Source organism: Pantherophis guttatus, chromosome 7, assembly GCF_059756535.1.
Source record: "Pantherophis guttatus breed Tessera chromosome 7, ASM5975653v1, whole genome shotgun sequence".
In the NCBI taxonomy this organism is placed as follows: Eukaryota; Metazoa; Chordata; class Lepidosauria; order Squamata; family Colubridae; genus Pantherophis; species Pantherophis guttatus.
The window spans coordinates 92,255,633-92,274,820 of record NC_142069.1 but is presented as its reverse complement, the minus strand read 5'-3'; the positions used below and the strand labels follow the sequence as shown (position 1 = coordinate 92,274,820).

General features: G+C 42.1%; 1 protein-coding gene across 2 annotated transcripts in view; it reads left to right on the top strand.

Moving 5' to 3' along the window:
• FAM107B (family with sequence similarity 107 member B) overlaps positions 1-18,944 on the top strand; it is a 50,839-nt gene extending 31,895 nt beyond the window's left edge. For both annotated transcript variants that reach the window (XM_034424841.3, XM_034424840.3), the window contains exons 2-4: positions 8,165-8,348; positions 13,054-13,204; positions 15,083-18,944. In XM_034424841.3, the coding sequence (XP_034280732.1) occupies positions 8,221-8,348; positions 13,054-13,204; positions 15,083-15,199 (396 nt within the window). In that variant the 5' untranslated portion in view covers positions 8,165-8,220 and the 3' untranslated portion in view covers positions 15,200-18,944. The remainder of the gene's footprint in view (positions 1-8,164; positions 8,349-13,053; positions 13,205-15,082) is intronic.
• Positions 18,945-19,188: the final 244 nt, after the last annotated feature.

Here is a 19,188-nt window from a genome sequence, read left to right as displayed (position 1 = left end):
TTCTTTTTGAAAATATGTTCGAGAAAACAATTTTTAGTGGGGAAATGCAGGTGCTCTTCTGAATGTTTCAGTTTCAGGTCTATAAGCATACTTAGGCCATGGTGTTTCATATTTATTTCCACCTTCCCTGTACTACTACTAGCTACTACATCCCGTCAATAATAATGTAAATTATTGGACACAATAATTTAATCTGAAATGCTCACCAGAAATTTACTCTTCTCTTGCTAGTTCCTCTTGGCTGATTTTACTTAGGCAAACAAGCAAAACCCTTCCGCTTTTTCTGCCAGCCAGTTTTTTGTGTTCATAATACATATTTTGAACCCCGCTGTTAATGAGCTCAACGTGGCTGCCAGCCTCAGGGGCAAAACGTATCTTGTTTCCTTTAATTTGGAATTTGGGGAAGGAAACTGCAGGCAGGTTTTTAAAAAGCAGCCTGCTAAGCTGCGTGTTTTCCAAATGATGGGAGCAAATTCAGTTAGAAAAGTTATAATGGTACATTTAGAATAACAGAATAGAACAGAATAACAGAGTTGGGAGGGACCTTGGAGGTCTTCTAGTCCAACCCCCTGCTTAGGCAGGAAATTCTACACCACTTCAGACAAATGGTAAAACTTCCAGTGTTGGAGCATTCACAACTTCTGGAGGCAAGTTGTTCCACTGATTAATGGTTCTCACTGTCAGGAAATTTCTCCTTAGTTCTAGGTTGCTTCTCTCCTTGATTAGTTTCCATCCATTGCTTCTTGTTCTACCCTCAGGTCTTTTGGAGAATAGCTTGACTCCCTCTTCTTTGGGGCAGCCCCTGAGAGATTGGGACGCTGCTATCATGTCTCCCCTGGTCCTTCTCTTCATTAAACTAGACATACCCAGTTCCTGCAACCGTTCTTCATATGTTTTAGCCTCCAGACCCTTCATCCTCTTGGTTGCTCTTCTCTGCACTCTTTCTAGAGTCTCCACATCTTTTTTACATCGTGGTGACCAAAACTGGATGCAGGATTCAAAGTGTGGCCTTACCAAGGCCTTATAAAGTGGTATTAACACTTCATGTGATCTTGATTCTATCCCTTTGTTAATGCAGCCTAGAACTGTGTTGGCTTTTTTGGCAGCTGCAGCACATGGCTGGCTCATGCTTAAGTGATTGTGGTTGATGTTGTGTTGCAGAGATTCAGCATCCAACTCATTAAATCCATAAAAAATTATAATCCTGTTTTGCTCCCCCCTTTCCCGGTGACAGCAGTTCTCTCAAGTCCTCCTCCACTGAATGACAGCGTGTGACTAAAATATCCTTATGACTGGCAGAAGGGGAGCTATGAACATAGCTGCTTTATTATCATAATTGTTGTCATAATTGGATTTGGTGTTAATGTGTTGGGGGCTACTTGGTACAGCTTTACAACTTTCTGGAACTGTCCCCTAGCGAAATTTCTGCAATTTTCAGCCTTTGAAATGCTGGAGTCACAGATAATTTGGATAATTTGTTTGTCACAGATTAAATTTTCAATGGTATATTAATGAAGCTCTATTTTTTTGAGCAGCATTCATGTAAATTAACTTGTCAAGTTTATTTCCCAAATTATAGTAATTTGAGGTTGTGTGTTTCTCATTTTCCATGCCGAAGCCTTCTGTCCTTCATGTATGCTGTAGGCTATTTGGTTTGGGGTCTGTTTTAGAATTTATCTATTGTCCAACCTGGTGACTTTAAAAGATACTGAAATTATTGGCTTCCAATAGGAGATCAGCAAATTATTCTTCTAACACTCTTGGAAGGAATTCTGGTTTTGACTTTCAGCGCAACTGGTATGATAGGTTGGTTTAATTCTGATTCTTGGGAGCCAAAACATTTTCAAGCTTTTATAAGCTTTAAATCTCATTAAAAGAGCAGAACTGTTTATTTGGAGATGATTATTATCTTAATTTTAAGCTGCTGCTGGGACCAGTCGAAACCATCAAAGCGTAGGATTGCTTCTCGCTACGATAGACGATTAGGCAAATGTTATAAAACATTTTATGACACAAACATGTTCATAAAAGCATTTTCTGACATACTGAAAAATGTCATAAAACATTTCCTGTGCGGGTATTCGGCTGTGCAATAGAGTTCAGAAATCTCACCCTGAAAACATTTCGCAAACAAATGAAATTTTTGATGTGATGATGCAGTTGTTGTGACATAGGCCTCCCGAGTCAGTAAAACACACGAGTAGTCCCAAAAACCTGTTTTATTTTAACAGCTGTGAATTCTGTTCATTCACAGATGAGTCCCAAATAGTTGTAAAGAATCCTTCGGGATAAGGCTGATAATCGCCCACCTTCATCTCGCTTGACACGCTGCCAAAGACCTCATTGGCAAAGCCACACGGAGTCCAGAATCAAACAGAGCTTCAGGCTTTAAACTGCACAGAATTAACAATGTTGCTTCCTGCAAAGGCCCATGTGCCTTTGCCCCTCTTTTAAGTCTTATGGGAGGGGCCAATCATCTCCAAGCCTTACTCCCGAGTCGTCCCTTTTGTTTTAACTGTTCTTGCCTTCTGGCAGCTCTGCGCATGCGTGCACTGGGAACAGCCTCCCCCTGTTCCTCTGCCTCTCTAATGTCCAACTCTGGAGGCTCCGGAGGCAGTACGTACCTCCCAGATGGCCCTTTCTCTGCCTCCGATGCAGAGCCCTCGTCCGAGCCTTCTCCAGACTCCAGGACTGGCCCATGGTCCTCCCCACACTCCTCACTGTCCGACTCTGCTGCTAGCTCCACAGGCTGCTGGCAGACCACAACAGCAGTTACATAAACGATGCCATTCCTTTCACTGTATGTGATTTAAATAAATGCAAATGAAACAGCCTCGTTTGCATTCAGTGTGCTGGTTGAGTGACGGGATCACCACACGAGTGATGTCAATTGGCCCAAGGATATCATATTTCACAAACAGCTGCGAATTACAAATGCCTCTTTTCCTGATTCATCTCCTCTTTTAATCATCATCATCATCTTCTTCTATTAATGACCCCATAATCCCTTGCAGGGTGGAGTCTGAGCAACTGAATGAAGCTAGCAGAGTGTTTACTGACCGGGTGCCCTTCCTGTTGCCAATGCAGAGTTTTGTTCAGCAGATATAGTCTCAGTGTGCCCAAAGAGAGAAATAGCTGCCTCTACCTAGGCTCGAACTCACAGCCTCCTGATTGTGAGGCGAGAGCTCCACCTCTAGGCCACCGCACCACTCAACCTCCTTTCCTGATTAGCCTGTTAAAATGGGGTTTTTATTGGGAACAGCTCTGTTTTTCGCGAAAGTGAAGGACCTGTTTCTTAAAAGTCTGTAGAGATTCTCAGCCATCCAGGTCGTGGTTGTCCCAAAGCTGCTTTTTTCGGGAGGCAACTGGACTTCCTTGTTTTTTTCTTTTGAAGACGTTTCACTTCTCATCCAAGAAGCTTCTTCAGCTCTGACTGGATGGGAGGAATGGAAGGATTTATACCCCTTGCAGACAGCTGGTCATTTGCATCCTTTTAGAGGGTCGTTGAGGCCACTTGGAGGTTTCTCTGTGTCCTCAGGGTCACCTGAGTGGTGTAAATGGTTCCTGCAGTCTGCAATTTTTTCCCTCTGGAGATCCATTCCTACTCCCACACCACTCAAAGTTGTGGGAGTATAAATCCTTCCATTCCCCACTATCCAGTCAGAGCTGGAGAAGCTTCTTGGATGAGAAGCGAAACGTCTTCAAAAGGAAACAAAAGAAAGAAAGCCCAGTTGCCTCCTGAAGAAAGCATCTTTGGGAGAACCTTAATTCTAAGAGTAATGTCTACCTTATGGGCTTTGCCATGGTTTGGTTAAGAAAGCCTTCTGAGATATTCCTTGGATGTTATGACTTTAGTGTAGCTTCCCAGGCTTGTGATGTTTGCCTTGCTCTTCCTCAACCATGTGGAAAGGATTTTTTCAAAAAAGCTTTTGCACTGATGTTACACCAGGGGGCAGCATCCAACTTAACTTTGGCTCTTTCAAAGGTTTTTGTTTGAAAAAAATAAATAAGACAGATGTAGTTTTCTAATTTTTTTAATTTTTTTAATTTTTTAAATTTGATTTATATGCCGCCCTTCTCCAGAGACTCAGGATGGCTTACAATGCGTTAAGCAATAGCCTTCATCCTTTTGTATATTTATACAAAGTCAGCTTATTGCCCCCACAATTTGGGTCCTCATTTTACCTACTTTAGAAAGGATGGAAGGCTGAGTCGACCTTGAGCCTGGTGAGGTTCGAACTTGCAGTAATTGCAGGCAGCTGGTGTTAATCACAATGCTTTTAGTCTGCTGAGCCACCAGGCCCTTCATAAATGGGCAACAACCATAAAATCCTGCCTAACTGCAAACCTTTTAAAAAAAATATAAATCCCCAAAACACAGTGACAAAATATCGTGTCCCTGAAGTCATCACAAACCAAGTAAAGAATTTACTTTATTTGCACTGAGACTTTTAAACGTTTTTAATTTTAGGCTTTTTTCCCCAAGTTTAGGATGAATAGGATGAACCAATCTCATGTTTTCAGTGAGTCGACAACCTCTATCATGCCTTGACTAACCTTTTACAGGTAGTCCTCGACTTGTGACCACAATTGAGCCCCAGATTTATGTTGCTAAGTGAGAAATTTGTCAAGTGAGTTTTGTCACATTTTACGACCTTTCTTGCCAAAGTTGTTAAGTGAACCATTGCAGCTGTTAAGCAAGTCACACGGTTGTTAAGCAAATCTGGCTTCCCCCTTGACTTTGCGTGTCAGAAGGTCGCAAAAGGGGATCACCTGACCTCAGGGACACTGCGACTGTCATAAATATGAAACAATTGCCAAGCATCTGAATTTTGATCATATGACCACGGGGATACCGCAACGGTCGTAAGTGTGAAAAAACAGAAGTCATTTTTTTCAGTGCCGTTCTAACTTCGAAATGGTCACTAAATGAACTGTTGTAAATCAAGAACTAGCTATATTTATCTTAATGGGTCCAAGTATCTCGTGGTCAAGCTTAAGACGCCATATTTCTCCTGGTTCCTAAATTAACCCATGTTCTGGGTTTAAAATTCATTGGCTCATAGGAGCCTGGATAGCTCAATAGACTAAGCACTGTTATTAACATTAAGCTGTCTGCAATTACTGTAAGTTCAATTCTCCCCAGGCTCAAGGTTGACTCAGCCTTCCATCCTTTCTAAGGTAGGTAAAATGAGGACCCAGATTGTGGGGGGCAATAAGCTGACTTTGTATAAATATACAAAAGTATGAAGGCTATTGCTTAACGCATTGTAAACCACCCTGAGTCTCCGGAGAAGGGCGGCATATAAATCTAATTAAAACAAAAAACAAAAAACTGAGATACCCCAATATACTAGCCCCGTGATGGCGAACGTATGGCACACGTGCCACAGGTGGCACGCGGAGCCATGTCGGTGGGCACGCAAGCTCAGCTCCAGCGTGCATGTGCGCGCTGGCCAACTTATTTTCAGGCCTTCTGGGCCCACTGGAAGTCAGGAAACACGCTATTTCCGGCCTCCGGAGGACCTCTGGGGAGGGGGGGAGGCCCATTTTTCGCTCTCCCCCAGCTCCAGAGCCTTTCTAGGAGCCTGGGGAGAGCAAAAAATGGGCCTTCCAGTCCCACCGGAAGTCAGCAAATGGGCCATTTCCGGCCTCTGTGGGGGTGGGGAAGGCCGTTTTCACTCTCCCCAGGTTCCTAGAAAGGCTCTGGAGCCTAGGGAGAGTGAAAAACAGGCCTACCGGGCCCACTGGGTCATTGCATGCCAAAACCAGAGGGAACACCGGGGGTGGGGTTGCGCATGCATGCATGGGGGGACGAGGCACATAGAATAATGGGTATGGGCACGTGTGCGCACGACCCCCCCGCTATTGGCACGCGATGGCAAAAAGGTTAACCATCCCTGTCCTAGCCTATTGTAGTCCCATCAAAGCTGACTTTAATTGAGTTTGGGAGAACGTATAGATGCGTATCTGGCATGCTTTGATTTCTCAGTGAGGTCAAAAACCTCACTTTGTTTTCCTCAAAGCTGGAGGAGGCACCTATTCCTAATTTCACGAAGGCCGAAGACAGATCCTTTTGTCCGGAGCTCATTCCCAGCGTCACTGAATTAACTCAGATTAACAGAGTTGGAAGGGACCTCGTAGGTCATCTAGTCCAACCCCCCACCCAAGCAGGAGACCCTACACCATCTCTGACAGATGGCCGTCCAGTCTCTTCTTGAAAGCCTCCAGGGATGGAGCTCCCACAACTTCCGAAGGGAACTTCAATTCCATGGGTTGACTGTTCTCACTGTCAGAAAATGTCTCATTTCCAGGTTGAATCTCTCCTTGATCAGTTTCCATTCTTCCTTGTCTGGCCTTCAGGTGCCTTGGAAAATAGCTTGACCCCCTTCCTCCTCCCTGTGGCAGCCCCTCACACTCCGACTGAATTGTTTAGCTCAATCTTGATTGTTTGGAGACACTACAGAGTTCCTGTTCATTCACTCATTGATTCTTTGTTCTAATGAATGAATGAATAAAGTTGTCGGAAAGTTCCCGGAAGGGGAATCTGTGAAACAAAGGCTATTAACGTCAACCGATGGTGCTGAGTTTAAAAAAAAAAAATATTGAAGGGAAATAAGAAGGAACATGATTTATCACCCATTCGAAAAGAATTAGCCATTTGTTGTGTGATAATGGCACAGGGAAGGAGTCACAACTTGGGGTTATAGAGAAGGTTTGGTTCCCTCTTCCTACATTTTCTAGTAGGCCTTTGTGTGTGTGTGTGTGGAGAGAGAGAGAGAGAGAGAGAGAGAGAGAGAGAGAGATAGCAGCAATTTTTCAGCAAATTAGCACCTGCAGATTCAGTGGATAAAATTCAGATTAAAATCGTTGCCTTCACACCAAGTTTCAATGAGGAAAACTCTTTAAAATATTTGTAACTGAGGTTCTTGCTGCTACACTGCTTTATTTGGGATATTCTCCTTTATGTTTTAATAAACCAATAGGATCTCCAAGCTACTTTTGTTAGGGAAAAAATGTATTTCCAAGGTAACAATTGCACTGGAGCAACTCTTGTCTTCGTGTTCCCTAAATAGCTGTAAATGAGATCCCATCTTCATTTAAATATGCGTAGAATCCCTTTGCTTAGAAGAGTAAATTGTTAATACCATGTATATTAATCCTAGGGTTATATAAATTTGATTAATATAATAATTATGATGATTATCATTATTGATTTGTATCAAAATGAATTATACCCAGGGGCCACACAACTCATGTATTGATATTGATGCATATTTAAAAATAAAAAAACTAATAAAACATTAAAAAAAGAAGAAGAGTAAATTGTTCTGAATGCTGGCTTTACAACTCTGAATTATCTCCAAAACGGAATGTTCCTGCATGGGAAGTAGAAACAAATTTTAAGCAAATTTGACATCCGCACACCTCCGAATGCTTCGTTACTCTGTTTAGGCTGCCTCTCTACCTGTGTCGGACAGGTAACGTTCGCTCTCTGTGACGTTTTGATGGGGGGGGGGAGAAATTGAGAGGCAGGAAAAGGGGGGATTATGGGACCAACTGTGCATCCCTCTGCCATGGGTGGAAAAAGTTGTGTGTCTGTGAGTGTGCTGTCTTCGGAGCGCCCGTAGCAACACGACAGAAAAGCAGCCTACGAAAAAGATTAAAAGCTCTGTATTTCCTACGGCTATTGATTGAAAATGGCAGCTTGACGGAATGTTTCCCTTCAGAGAAGCTGCTCTTAGTGCTTTGCAAACCAGGCCCCTGGGAGGATTTAGTAACTTGCGTTTCCCTCTGGGTTGATTTCTGTGCAGAAAATTTTGAGAGGCGGATTCCGAACGAGTTGGTGCGATGGCTATTGATTCTCTCACTGCTCCCCTTCTGTGAGCCTCTCCCTCACCCCTCCCAAAGTTGTTGGTGCTTCACTTGTAGTGGTGAACAAAGTATGAACAAAATAATCTATAAAAGAGAATATTTGTAGCTCAGGGTTGAACTGTGGGGTCCTTGGTGCTCTCTCAGCTTGCAGCCGTTTCATGACCCAACTAGGGAACGTCATCAGTGCTAGAAGGTAGTTGGGTTTGCCCCCTGCATGTGCCCTGCCCCATGGATGCATGTGTGGCCACCCCACATTTATTAAGCAAGAACCCCTTTCTGTGTCTTCCAGATCACGTAAGTGAGAACTGGGAATCCAGAGAGTCCCCTCAGATCCCAAGAGCTATCATGGCTGAACCAGATTACATAGACGAAGACAATCCTGAACTCATTAAGCCTCAGAAACTAATTAATCCTGTAAAAACCTCCCGGAACCATCAAGATCTTCACCGAGAACTCCGTATGAATCAGAAAAGGTAAGAGATGGAGGGAGAAATCTTTCTGTATTTAATTAATACCATTATTGTTTTCAATATTGAAAAATAATAAAATAATAAGGAACAAACAAAGACTGTTCTCTGCTTATTAGACTTGCTCCCATAATCCAGCTGTCCAATGGCTGGGCTGCAATCCTGAGTTAAATGTTTCGCTTACAGGTAGTCCTTGACTTATGACCATTCATTCAGTGTACATGGGAAGCTATGACACACTGAAAAAAGTGATTTACAACAAGTCAGTGCACTTATGATCAAAATTCAGATGCTTGGCATGTATTTATGATGGTTGCACCCTCGTAGAATCATGCGATCATCATTTGAAACCTTCTCAGCCACTTCCGACAAGCAAAATCCACGGGGGAAACTGGATTTGCTTACTTAATGACTGATTTAAGTGATTCACTTAATAGTAAAAAGGTATTGTGCTCAATGCCTCATTCAGCAGTAAAAGTTCCAGTCCCAATTTTGATCATAAGTCAAGGACTAACTGTATTATTTTCCACATAGAAATGTCACTTGACTATCTAAACTGTTAAAACTCTTAATACAATCCCAGAATCGAGCAAAATCTTAAACCCATAATATTAATCATCTTCACCAAAATCTAATTGTAACCTTCGGTTATGTGATAATTGCATCCCAAACTCTGTAAGAAGCTCATTAGTTTTTAAGGTGCAGTGAATCTTTCTTTTCTTAAAAACCTGCCACAGATTTCTTCTGAAGTTGGAATGATAGCGATCTGTCCTGCTTAATGTGAGGATTTTATTAATATTTACGTTAAGAAAGGCAATTTTGGAATAAAAATAGAATGTAGGTTTTCCGAGGGGAGGAAGAATGGGAGGCCTACAGCAGAAAAGAATAGAATTTGTATCGTTTCCCTCTTGCCTTTTTGTAAATTAGTCCCACGAGGCGATAGTGTGGCCTTGGATCAGGTGAAGCTCATCTTAAAGAGCCTTGGTAGTACTAGGGTTTAAGGCACCCTGTTATTAAGCTGCTTAAGACCAGCTGCCTGCAATTACTGCAGGTTCGAATCTCGCCAAGGCTCAAGGTTGACTCAGCCTTCCATCCTTTCTAAGGTAGGTGAAATGAGGACCCAGTTTGTGGGGGCAATAAGCTGACTTTGTATAAATATACAAAAGGATGAAGGCTATTGCTGAGCACATTGTAAGCCGCCCTGAGTCTTCGGAGAAGGGCGGCATATAAATCAAATTAAAAAAAAAAAAAAATTTATCTGTGGAAACATCCAAAATATCTGACTGTCCTCTTCCATGGGGAGAGTAACCCTGTAAATAAGTCCGTCATGATAAGGAAAACTGTGACCATCATGGTGAGAAAAATCAATAATATGACATTTTGGAGAACGCTCCCTGGTTTATACAATATCTAATTGCGGAGTTGCAACATTTTGACTTTGGATTAGAGACGGAATATTATTTCTCTATTTTTCTTGTGAAGGAAGCAAATCAAAGACAAATCTTTCTGTACTCAGATCGGGACGAAAAATTTCATTTTTCTTCAAAGCAACTCAATGTACTTATTTACTTAGTTTAGAAAATGTATAGCTTTTAGCTGGTTCTCATTGCTGGAAACGACAAGACTTTAAAAAAAAACTCCATCTGCTTGCTTGAAAGCAGTTAGGAATTAAGCTTCCAATATCAAGCTGTGAATATTTAATTTCGGTGCAATCAAGTCCCGCTTTATATACCGCATTTGAATTCTGCCCTCTAGGGCGACAGCTTCCGCTAGCGCCTGCCAAAAATATCTTATCATAGCTGCGTATCAACCCCGGCATTCATCTTTAAAAATAAACGATAGTGTGATGAGCTAAACGCTAACTTAAACCAGTGTTCCTCAGCATCAGTAACTTTAAATCCCAGAAATGTCCTTCTTGTCACCACTACCACCGATTGAGTCATCTTCTGAGTTGTCCTTCAGCCTTTTCTGCCCTTGAAAATGGATGAAGTTAATCCCTGTCTCACATTGAACGAGTTTCCAACTAGGAGAGCTGGCAACTTATGGTTCTTAACTAGAAGTGTGATGTTGTGGACTGTCGGCTCCGAGGGGGAAGAGGGCATGGAGCTGGCAGAGAGGCAGAGCCTGGGCCATCCATCAGCCCTCAGATGGAGAGACAACAGTCCCCAGGTCTGGAGGTGGCTGATGAGGAAAAGGAGGAACAGCTGGGTCCAGTGCCTGATGCACAGAAGTTAGAGGAGAGGAGAGCAGTGGAAATCTTGGGCTGGTCCTCGGGATGGAAGAGCCACCACTGCCAGCGAAACCCCACCCTTGCTCTGGGAATAAAAGGCAGGGGGCGGAGATGAATAGATGTGACAGGCAACTATTCATCAGAGATACAGCGGGGAGAGAGAGAGGGAGGGAGGGAAAGAGAGAGAGAAGGAGAGAGAGAAAGAGAGAGATGGTCCTGTTGCTGTTTCTAACATCTAGAGCACCCTAACCCTAAACTAACCAAAGAGAGAAGCAACCTGGAATTAAGGAGAAACGTCCTAAGAGTGAGGACAATTAACCAGTGGAACAGAAGTTGCCTACAGAAGTTGTGGCTGCTCCATCACTGGAGGCTTTGAAGAAGAACCTGGACAGTCATTTGTCTAAAATGGTACAGGTTCTCCTGCTTAAGCAGGGGGCTGGACTATTTATTTATTTTATTTTATTTGACTAAAAGACCTCCAAGGTCCCTTCCAGCTTACTCTATTCTATTCTAGATTGTTCAACCTGGACTGCATAAGCATCTATTCATTTTTGGGGAGGGGGGGGAATGACAATTCATTAGTATGGATCAAAATAATCAGTGAAACATGTAAATTTGAAGTCTGACTGGAACTATTAAAAATTGTATTGCTTTTTTTTTTTTTAAAAAATCACAACTAAGAAATGCTGAGTGGTCCTCTATGCATGAAAAGCATTTGCTGATTTTCCATCATTATATGTTGCACTCCGGTGCCATCTAGTGAACTAATCCTGTAGTTACTCCAGTAAGATACCTATTCATCACATAAGGGGGCTTTTAAACCTTTGGGGTCTTATGAAAGATGCTTTCTGGCTTGCATTTTTTGCCTCTCTCTCTCTCTGTGCTCAGGGAGAGTTTGAGACTAGGAATCACTTGTCATTTGCTAGCCAGGTTATGCCTGGGCAATATTGGCTTTCCAGCAACGGCATTTACTTGAACCTCTCAGCCTCTGACATTGCAAAAAAAATGCAATGTAATGAAATGAAATGCATAAGCTGCTCACAGAGGCGACTTTGCAAGTCCTTGTATTTCTTCCAGCTGGAGCCAAAAGATGATCTAACCCCAAACCAAGAAGTGAGCTGGCTCTCACAGTGCTTTCCCTTCGATTCCTCTCTATGGTTTCATCTTTTTTGTTTTTTAATCTTACTTGTCTAACTCCTATTGCATTTGTCTAAATGGGTCTGAAAAGTGGAAGATTGATTCCTTGTCCTTATAGCAATGGTATTCCCCCCCCCATTTCTTGTCACCCAAAGTCTCGCTGGTGATCCTTTTCATTATGCCTTAAATCCTAATTTAGATGTCGATTTTTAGGACCAGGGGGAGAAATTCAGCCTTGGGGGAAGGTTTTTCTAAATAAGAATTCTTAAGAAGACCATGAGATAGTCTTGGGACTGTGATGCTTTTTTTTAGATGCCATAAAACCACACTTAGCTGAAAACCTTGTATTTATATCTTAAATTATGAAAGCCATATACACTGAAGTAGGAGGAAAAATATGAAAGATATGTTTAGGAAAAATACACATTGGAAATAAATTTTAATACAATATTGATTTAAAACCCCCTCCATTTTTCCTATGGCCATCATCTTTGAAGAACTTCTGCCCTTCCAATATGAAACGTGGAGAAAAACTTCCAAGATACAGTAGCAGCCAAAATTGTGGAAACCTTTTGGGAAAAGTGTATTTTCTAAAACTAGCTAAGAACACCACTTTTTTTTTTGAGCAGTACCATAAAATTATATATCAATGGAAAGATAATTTAATCAAGAATGTAATGCAATAACTTTTACAAAGGATTTGCTCTTAGAATATCCCATTACGGTATAAAGATGAAAAGTGAAACACGTAGAAAAAACGAGATATACAAAAATGATCACCATAGGAAAAATGAGATATACAAAAATTATTTGCATGTCAGTTAATACTTAGTTGGGTAACCTTTAGCATGAATTATGGCCTTACGATGTCTTCCCATGGAGCGAACCAAGTCTTTTAGTTCTGCAGCTGTTATCATGTGAAACCAAGATTAAATTATGGCTTCTATTAACTGGGTTTTATTGCTGGGTTGCTTCTGACTAACCAGTTTCTTTAGTCGGCTCCATAGATTTTCAATTGGGTGAAGGTCTGGGCTATTCCCAGCAGTGGAATAGGATGATCTTGAAACTCCAAAAAAAAGGGGGTGTTATTAGCCATCAAACCTCAAAAATACACTTTTCCCAAAAGGTTTCCACAATTTTGGCCACTACTGTAGGTGCATGAACTAAAAAACTAGAAACCATTTTTTCCCCTCAGAAAATTGTGCTTTCTTTGTTTTTTTTTTAAATGAAACGTAGAAGCAATTGCATTTATGCAACTGACTTTTCTTCGGATGAATTCTGCTTTCCGGCAACATGTGACGTAAATGTTAGCTGACCCTCTCGTCTTTCTCTCCTCTTGCGAAGGGGCCTAGCTCCTCAGAACAAGCCAGAACTTCAGAAAGTGATGGAGAGACGAAAAAGAGACCAGGTTTTCAAGCAGAAGGAAGAGGAAGCCCAGAAGAAGAAGTCAGACTTGGAAATAGAACTTCTCAAGCGACAACAGAAATTGGAACAAGTAAGAGGGAAGAAAGAAGGTTTATCGGTCCACAGATAGTTCTCGACTTACGGCCACAGTTGAGCCCGTGGCTAAGCGAGACAGTTGTTAAGGGAGCTTTGCCCTGTGTTACCACCTTCCTTGCCCCAGCTGTGAAGTGTATCATTGATTGATTGATTGATTGATTGATTTAGGGAATTTATATCGCCGCTTATTCGCACATGGCAACTCAAGGTGGCTTACAGAATATAAAACCTCACTTAGAACAATAAAACTAATAAAAAAAGAATCAAATAAATTAATATAATATAATAAAATAAAATCACGACAGCACATCAGACGAGCCATTTCATGGGCTCCCTCCCGCTCTGGGTTCCCCAGGCCCGCTGGCAGAACCAGGACTTCCGGAAGAGTGTCAGAGTGGGGCCATTTGAATCTCTGGGGGGATGATGTTCCAGAGAGAGGGAGCCACCACGGAGAAGGCCCTTCTTCTGGGTCCCACCAGGTATATCTCCCTCGGGGATGGGACCCGCAACATTCTCTGCCTCCCCGCTCTAGTGGGTCGGGTAGATGTTACCAGCAAGAGACGGTCCCTCAGATCGCCTGGTCCCAAGCCATGAAGTGCTTTAAAAGTGACAACCAGCCCCTTGAATTGCACCCGGAAGAAAATCGGCAGCCAATGCAGCTCCTGCAGAAGAGGTGACATATCTGCACACGGGGATCTGCACAAAACCGTGTGGCATTTTGCACCAACTGGAGCTTCCAGATGCTTTTCAAGGGCAGCCCCATGTAGAGCGTGTTGCAGTAGTCAAGACGGGAAGTGACTAGGCCCTGAGTGACTGTGAGTAGGGATTGTCGGTTGAGGACAGGGCGTAACTGGCAGACAACCCGCAGTTGCGCAAAAGCCATCCTGGCCACGACCGCCACTTGTTCTTCAAGCAGGAGTTGCGAGTCCAGGAGAACCCCCAGATTACACACAGGGTCTGTTTGGTGAATCATTGCAGTTGTTAAGTTAGTAACATGATTGCTAAGGAAATTTGACTTTGTGGGTCAGAACAAAGGGGATCATGTGACTGTCATAAATGTGAGTCAGTGTCTGAATTTTGATCACGTGACCATAGGGATGCTGCAACGGCCGTCAGTGTGGAAAACAATGATAAGTCACTTATGTTTCATTGCTGTTGTAACTTTGAATGGTCATTAAAGAACATAAGTCAAATACTACCCGTATTGATCTTGATTCCCGAAGGGACCTCCTGAATCAGGGACCTCAAAATAGTTCAGAATTCTTTCAGAACCCAAAGGGAAGACACAATGGAGGACAGGTTCTGTTACTTCTGGCAGGTTCGGAGAACAGGTTGACCTCATCTTCTTTGTGGCAGCCCCTGAGGTATTGGAAGACAGCTATCATGTCCCCCTAAGTCCTTCTTTTCTCTAGACTGGCCAGTCCCCAATTCCTGCAACCGTTCTTCATATGTTTTAGCCTCCAGTCCCCTAATCCTCTTGGTTGCTGTTCTCTGCCCTCTTTCTAGAGTCTCCCCATCTTTTTTACATCGTGGTGACCAAAACTGGATGCAGGATTCCAAGTGTGGCCTTACCAAGGCCTTATAAAGTGGTATTAACACTCCAGGTGATCTTGATTCTATCCCTCCATTTATGCAGCCTAGAATTGTGTTGGCTTTTTTGGCTGCTGCTACACACGGCTGGCTCATATTTATGGTTGTCCACTGGGACTCCAAGATCCCTCTCATAGTTACTACTATGTCTTCCCTTTGGATTTTGAAAGAATGTTCAGCTATTTTGAGGTCTCCTAGTTCATACCTTCCTTCTGGAATTGGCCCTTGAAGAGACAAAATCTCTTCTCTTCTTAAAATATATCTATCTATCTTTCCTTTCTAGCTTGAACTTGAGAAGCAGAAGATCCAGGAGGAGCAAGAAAACGCGCCCGAATTTGTCAAGGTGAAAGGCAACTTGAGAAGAACTGCCCAGGAATCCTCAGAAGCTCCAAACTCCTAGAGAAGGAAAACTTCTTTTAAGACTTGAAGCCTTCAGCTCCAGTGGGCAGTAGGGAAGGGACTTCTGGAAGACGTCTGGCACCCATTTGCCCCGGAGCGGATGCAAAAAACGTGGTCAATACAAGGTCAATTTCTGGATCCTGTTTTGAAAGGGTGACTGCTTAGAAGTCAAAACTTGCCAGTAATAATATGGAGATCAGAGGATAAACAAGCAACCTGCTTTTTCCTATCCCAGATAAGATGGAGAACCTGTTTTGAGGAGCTGGGTTGCTTATTTACTCCTGATCGTGCTTAAGTGAGCATTCTCAGGCTAAAATGTCTGCATTTTTCCCCCCTCTCCTTGTTCCTACTTTGTGGAATTCTGCTATGCAGGAAAAAAAACAAAGTGTGTTTTTTTTTTGAGACCACTTTTTGAGTTACGTTCTGTGTGGAAACTTGGCTTCAGCAATGGAGCTGGCCACTCAGATATTTTGTGTAAATAGAAAAGTCCTTTAGACTTGAAGCTGGATTTTTCCCATTTATCTCTAATAGGTAGGATGGACCACCACAGCTACGAGGAAGGAAGGAAGCAAAGAAAGAGAGGCAAATGCAATATTCCCGGTCATTAGATGGCTAAAATATATTCTTGACCACTTCTGGGGTTGTAAAGAAATGGATAGTTTTTGCAATGCAACTCTCTTTTTTCCCCCCTCTCTCCAACCCAACCTTGCTAAAGCAGCATTGTACTTTATCATTGATTCCTCTGGCCATGGTTGCTAAGTCTACATCGCAGCTGATGTTTACTTCGATCAGGGTTTCCAAAACCTTACATCTGAGTTTCTGATTCTCAATTTTTTTGCTTCTGACCCTGAGATTGCAAACATTTTATGGGACAGCCTGAGAACTTCTGGGTCAAAGAAGAAGCCACAAACCCTAAAAATACATTCTGGTGCATCGTTTTTCATCACCTGTGTAGATTTATTATTTTCTTTTAAGATTAACAAAACCAGGCAAGTTTGGAATAATACTGTCAGGGCTTGGCCAGGGAGTGGGAGTTTAAAAAACAACAACATGAAATTCTCTTTATTTTCTTTGTTCTCCATGAAATCCAGTTACATTTCCACCTGGAGGTAAAAGCCCATTAATGCCAGAGGAACTTACTTCTCGACAAATGGAAATCAGATTGTAGATTAATTTATCTCGGTATATATTTTTTTCTTAAATTTGTCCACCATCCGATTCTTATCTCATTCCTGTTTTCAACTAATGAGAATGCCAGTGAGAGGCCAGGATTATGGAAAAACTATGGATTTCCAGGAAAAATCTTAGGGTAGGACTTTCCTCCAACAGTCCTAAGCTCCAATTTGTCCAGTGGCATCTCCAATACAGAAGTCAACAAATTCAAGATGGCAGCTGTGACCATGTGACCAAAGCCCCTCCCTCCTTTTTTGCATGGGACCAAAGGAGCAGAGCTTTGATCACGTCGTTTTAGCTGCCATTTTGAATTTCTAAAAATCCCCCCTCCCCCCAAACCTGAAATGGCTTCAAGGTTTTGTCCAGTGTTCCTGACTGGATTCAACCATCTTTTAAAATGACCTCTTGATCATTGGTCCTTTATAAGAATTCAGAGAGCAAGCCATAGTTTCCTACAGATTTATTTTTTTTTTAAATAACTTCAGGAAATCCATCTACTTACACTTCTGGCTGAGTTTTGTGGGGCGTTGATGGGATTTTAGTACAGTCCCTCAGGAAAACGTAATTCAGGAATGCTTAGCCTGTGACGTCCTCCGTGGCACATGATACCAAGGGGGTGTTTTATTTCATTTTATTTTTTTAGAGCCTTAGTTTCAGAAAACCACTGAACCTTGAACCCCTGCATTGCGGAAACAAACCTAACTTGGATAATGAGAACTTTTAGCAAGGATGACCAGGGTAGCCTAACCTTGATTTGAGTTCATTTTTGTGAGTGCTTGTCACATATGTGTGTTGTTTCTTGCACTTGTTCATTGGGGTATACGGATGGATGGAAACCCTCCGAGCTAGCTTTCATTAGTGATCACAATAGGTAGGTAGAACATTAGCAGTACAAAAATCACATTCAATAACCCCTTAAATAGGACCAGCTCCATTTCACCTTCCTGTTACATCCAAGCAAAATCCTTGACAGAGTTTACATCGGTTGATACAAGCAAGGGACCTATTTAGTCCTTTCGAGCCCATGTCTTGCGACCGACAGCAAGCAATCTAAATAAAATCACATTATCCATCCCAGCCAGTAGGAAAAAGGTTTCTGGGAGTTACCGTTTACTTCTCATTTAAATCTTGACACAAGTTATTTTTATCACTGACTTGGATTTATAGGGTTGTGTCTTTTTAGGAGGACACATTTAAAGGGCTTGATAAAATATATGTGTGTGTGTGTGTGAGTGCTGGTGGATGGTTTTGCCATGTGAAAGGGAAATAGGAGAGCTTGATTTTTATTTTTATTTTTTTGGGAAAAGGTGACTTTCTCTTGCCACGCCGACAGGTGACAATTCCAGCTTTAATTTCTTCTTTTGGGACCAGAGGTGACGAGATTGTACACCACTAACCACTAACCTTCCCTTTCTCTACATCAGTGTTTCTCAACCTTGGTAGCTTGAAGATGGGTGGACTTCAACTCCCAGAATCCCCAGCCAGCAGCACTGGCTGGGGAATTCTGGGAGTTGAAGTCCACCCATCTTCAAGCTACCAAGGTTGAGAAACACTGCTTGGTCACTGCAGCAAGAGTTTGGAGGTGGTGGGAATGCTCCTAACACTGTGGATTTTCTTCTGGGGAAAGGACTTGCCTTAATGGACCCACCTACTCCTGTGTCTTTCTCCAGCTGTGCCATTGAATTCATCCCTTCTAGAGGTTCCACTTCCATAACCACCAGCCGGCTCAGTAGACATCAAAAATTCACAACACTCGGTATCATAATCCCCAATGAATGTTTGACCCCCGCCTAGTCCTTTGCGTATCGTAGTCTTCTCCAACTTCATTAAAACCGGACCGTCTGCCAAATAAATTTACTCCTGGTTTAGCGACGAATAAAATCAACTGGATTTTTAAAAAGATGTTTCCTAAAACAAAGGAAAAAAACCAATTTTGCAGACCACGCTGCCTAGCAGTCGTAGGGAAAAAGTAGGAAACGGTGTTCCTCTGGCAGAATGTAATATTTTTGGGTCATCGAAGAACGCTGCGAGAATTTGTATTTCTGCTTTGCTTCGGGAGCCAGAATTTGGTTTCAAGTCAGCGTGACAACACTCAAACCATCAGTGTAACATTAAGTCAGCTTTTGAGTAATATTTTGGCATTGTTCAGCTCTCTTTTATTGGCAGAAAGCCGTCAAGATTGTGATAATAACTTTCCCATTTTTTTTTCCAGAAGCGTACCTGGATATCCTCTGTTGAGCTATTTTAATTTAAAAGTGATATTGTCTCCTTTTAGAAATGTTGTCTTTTTAAATGCTTTTAAAAGAATTTTTAGTTGGTTAAGGTGGAAAATTAGTGCCGCCTCCCAATCCTCTAGGTTAGGCTATTTTTTCATGTCTTTTCTTGTTTCCCGGTGTACATATATAAATATTAAAAAGGGAGCCTTAAGGGGATTTGTTTTCATAATTTAATATTTTTTGTATTTTTTGCTCTTGCCTACTTGTTTTTAACAAAGTGTTACGAAAATGAGGGTGGAATTCTTAGAACCAAAGTTACTACTTAATAAAAATGTATTACCTGCTTGGAATATGCAATGGTGTGGATGTGTGGCCTCCATCTCTGTGGTGTCTAATCTTTTGTCACTTTAAAACTGTCTTTTTATTTTTTGCCCTTCTAACAGGAAATGATTTCAGAATCTCGTGCACAAGCAAGGGGCCCCCGTTAAGCAATTAAAAAAAAAAGTTATTTAATTACTTCTAAAAAGGTTAAATCGTGGGAACTGGACCAAAAGTTTGTTAATCTGAGATTAACGAACAAGTAATTTCATGAGTCAAAATC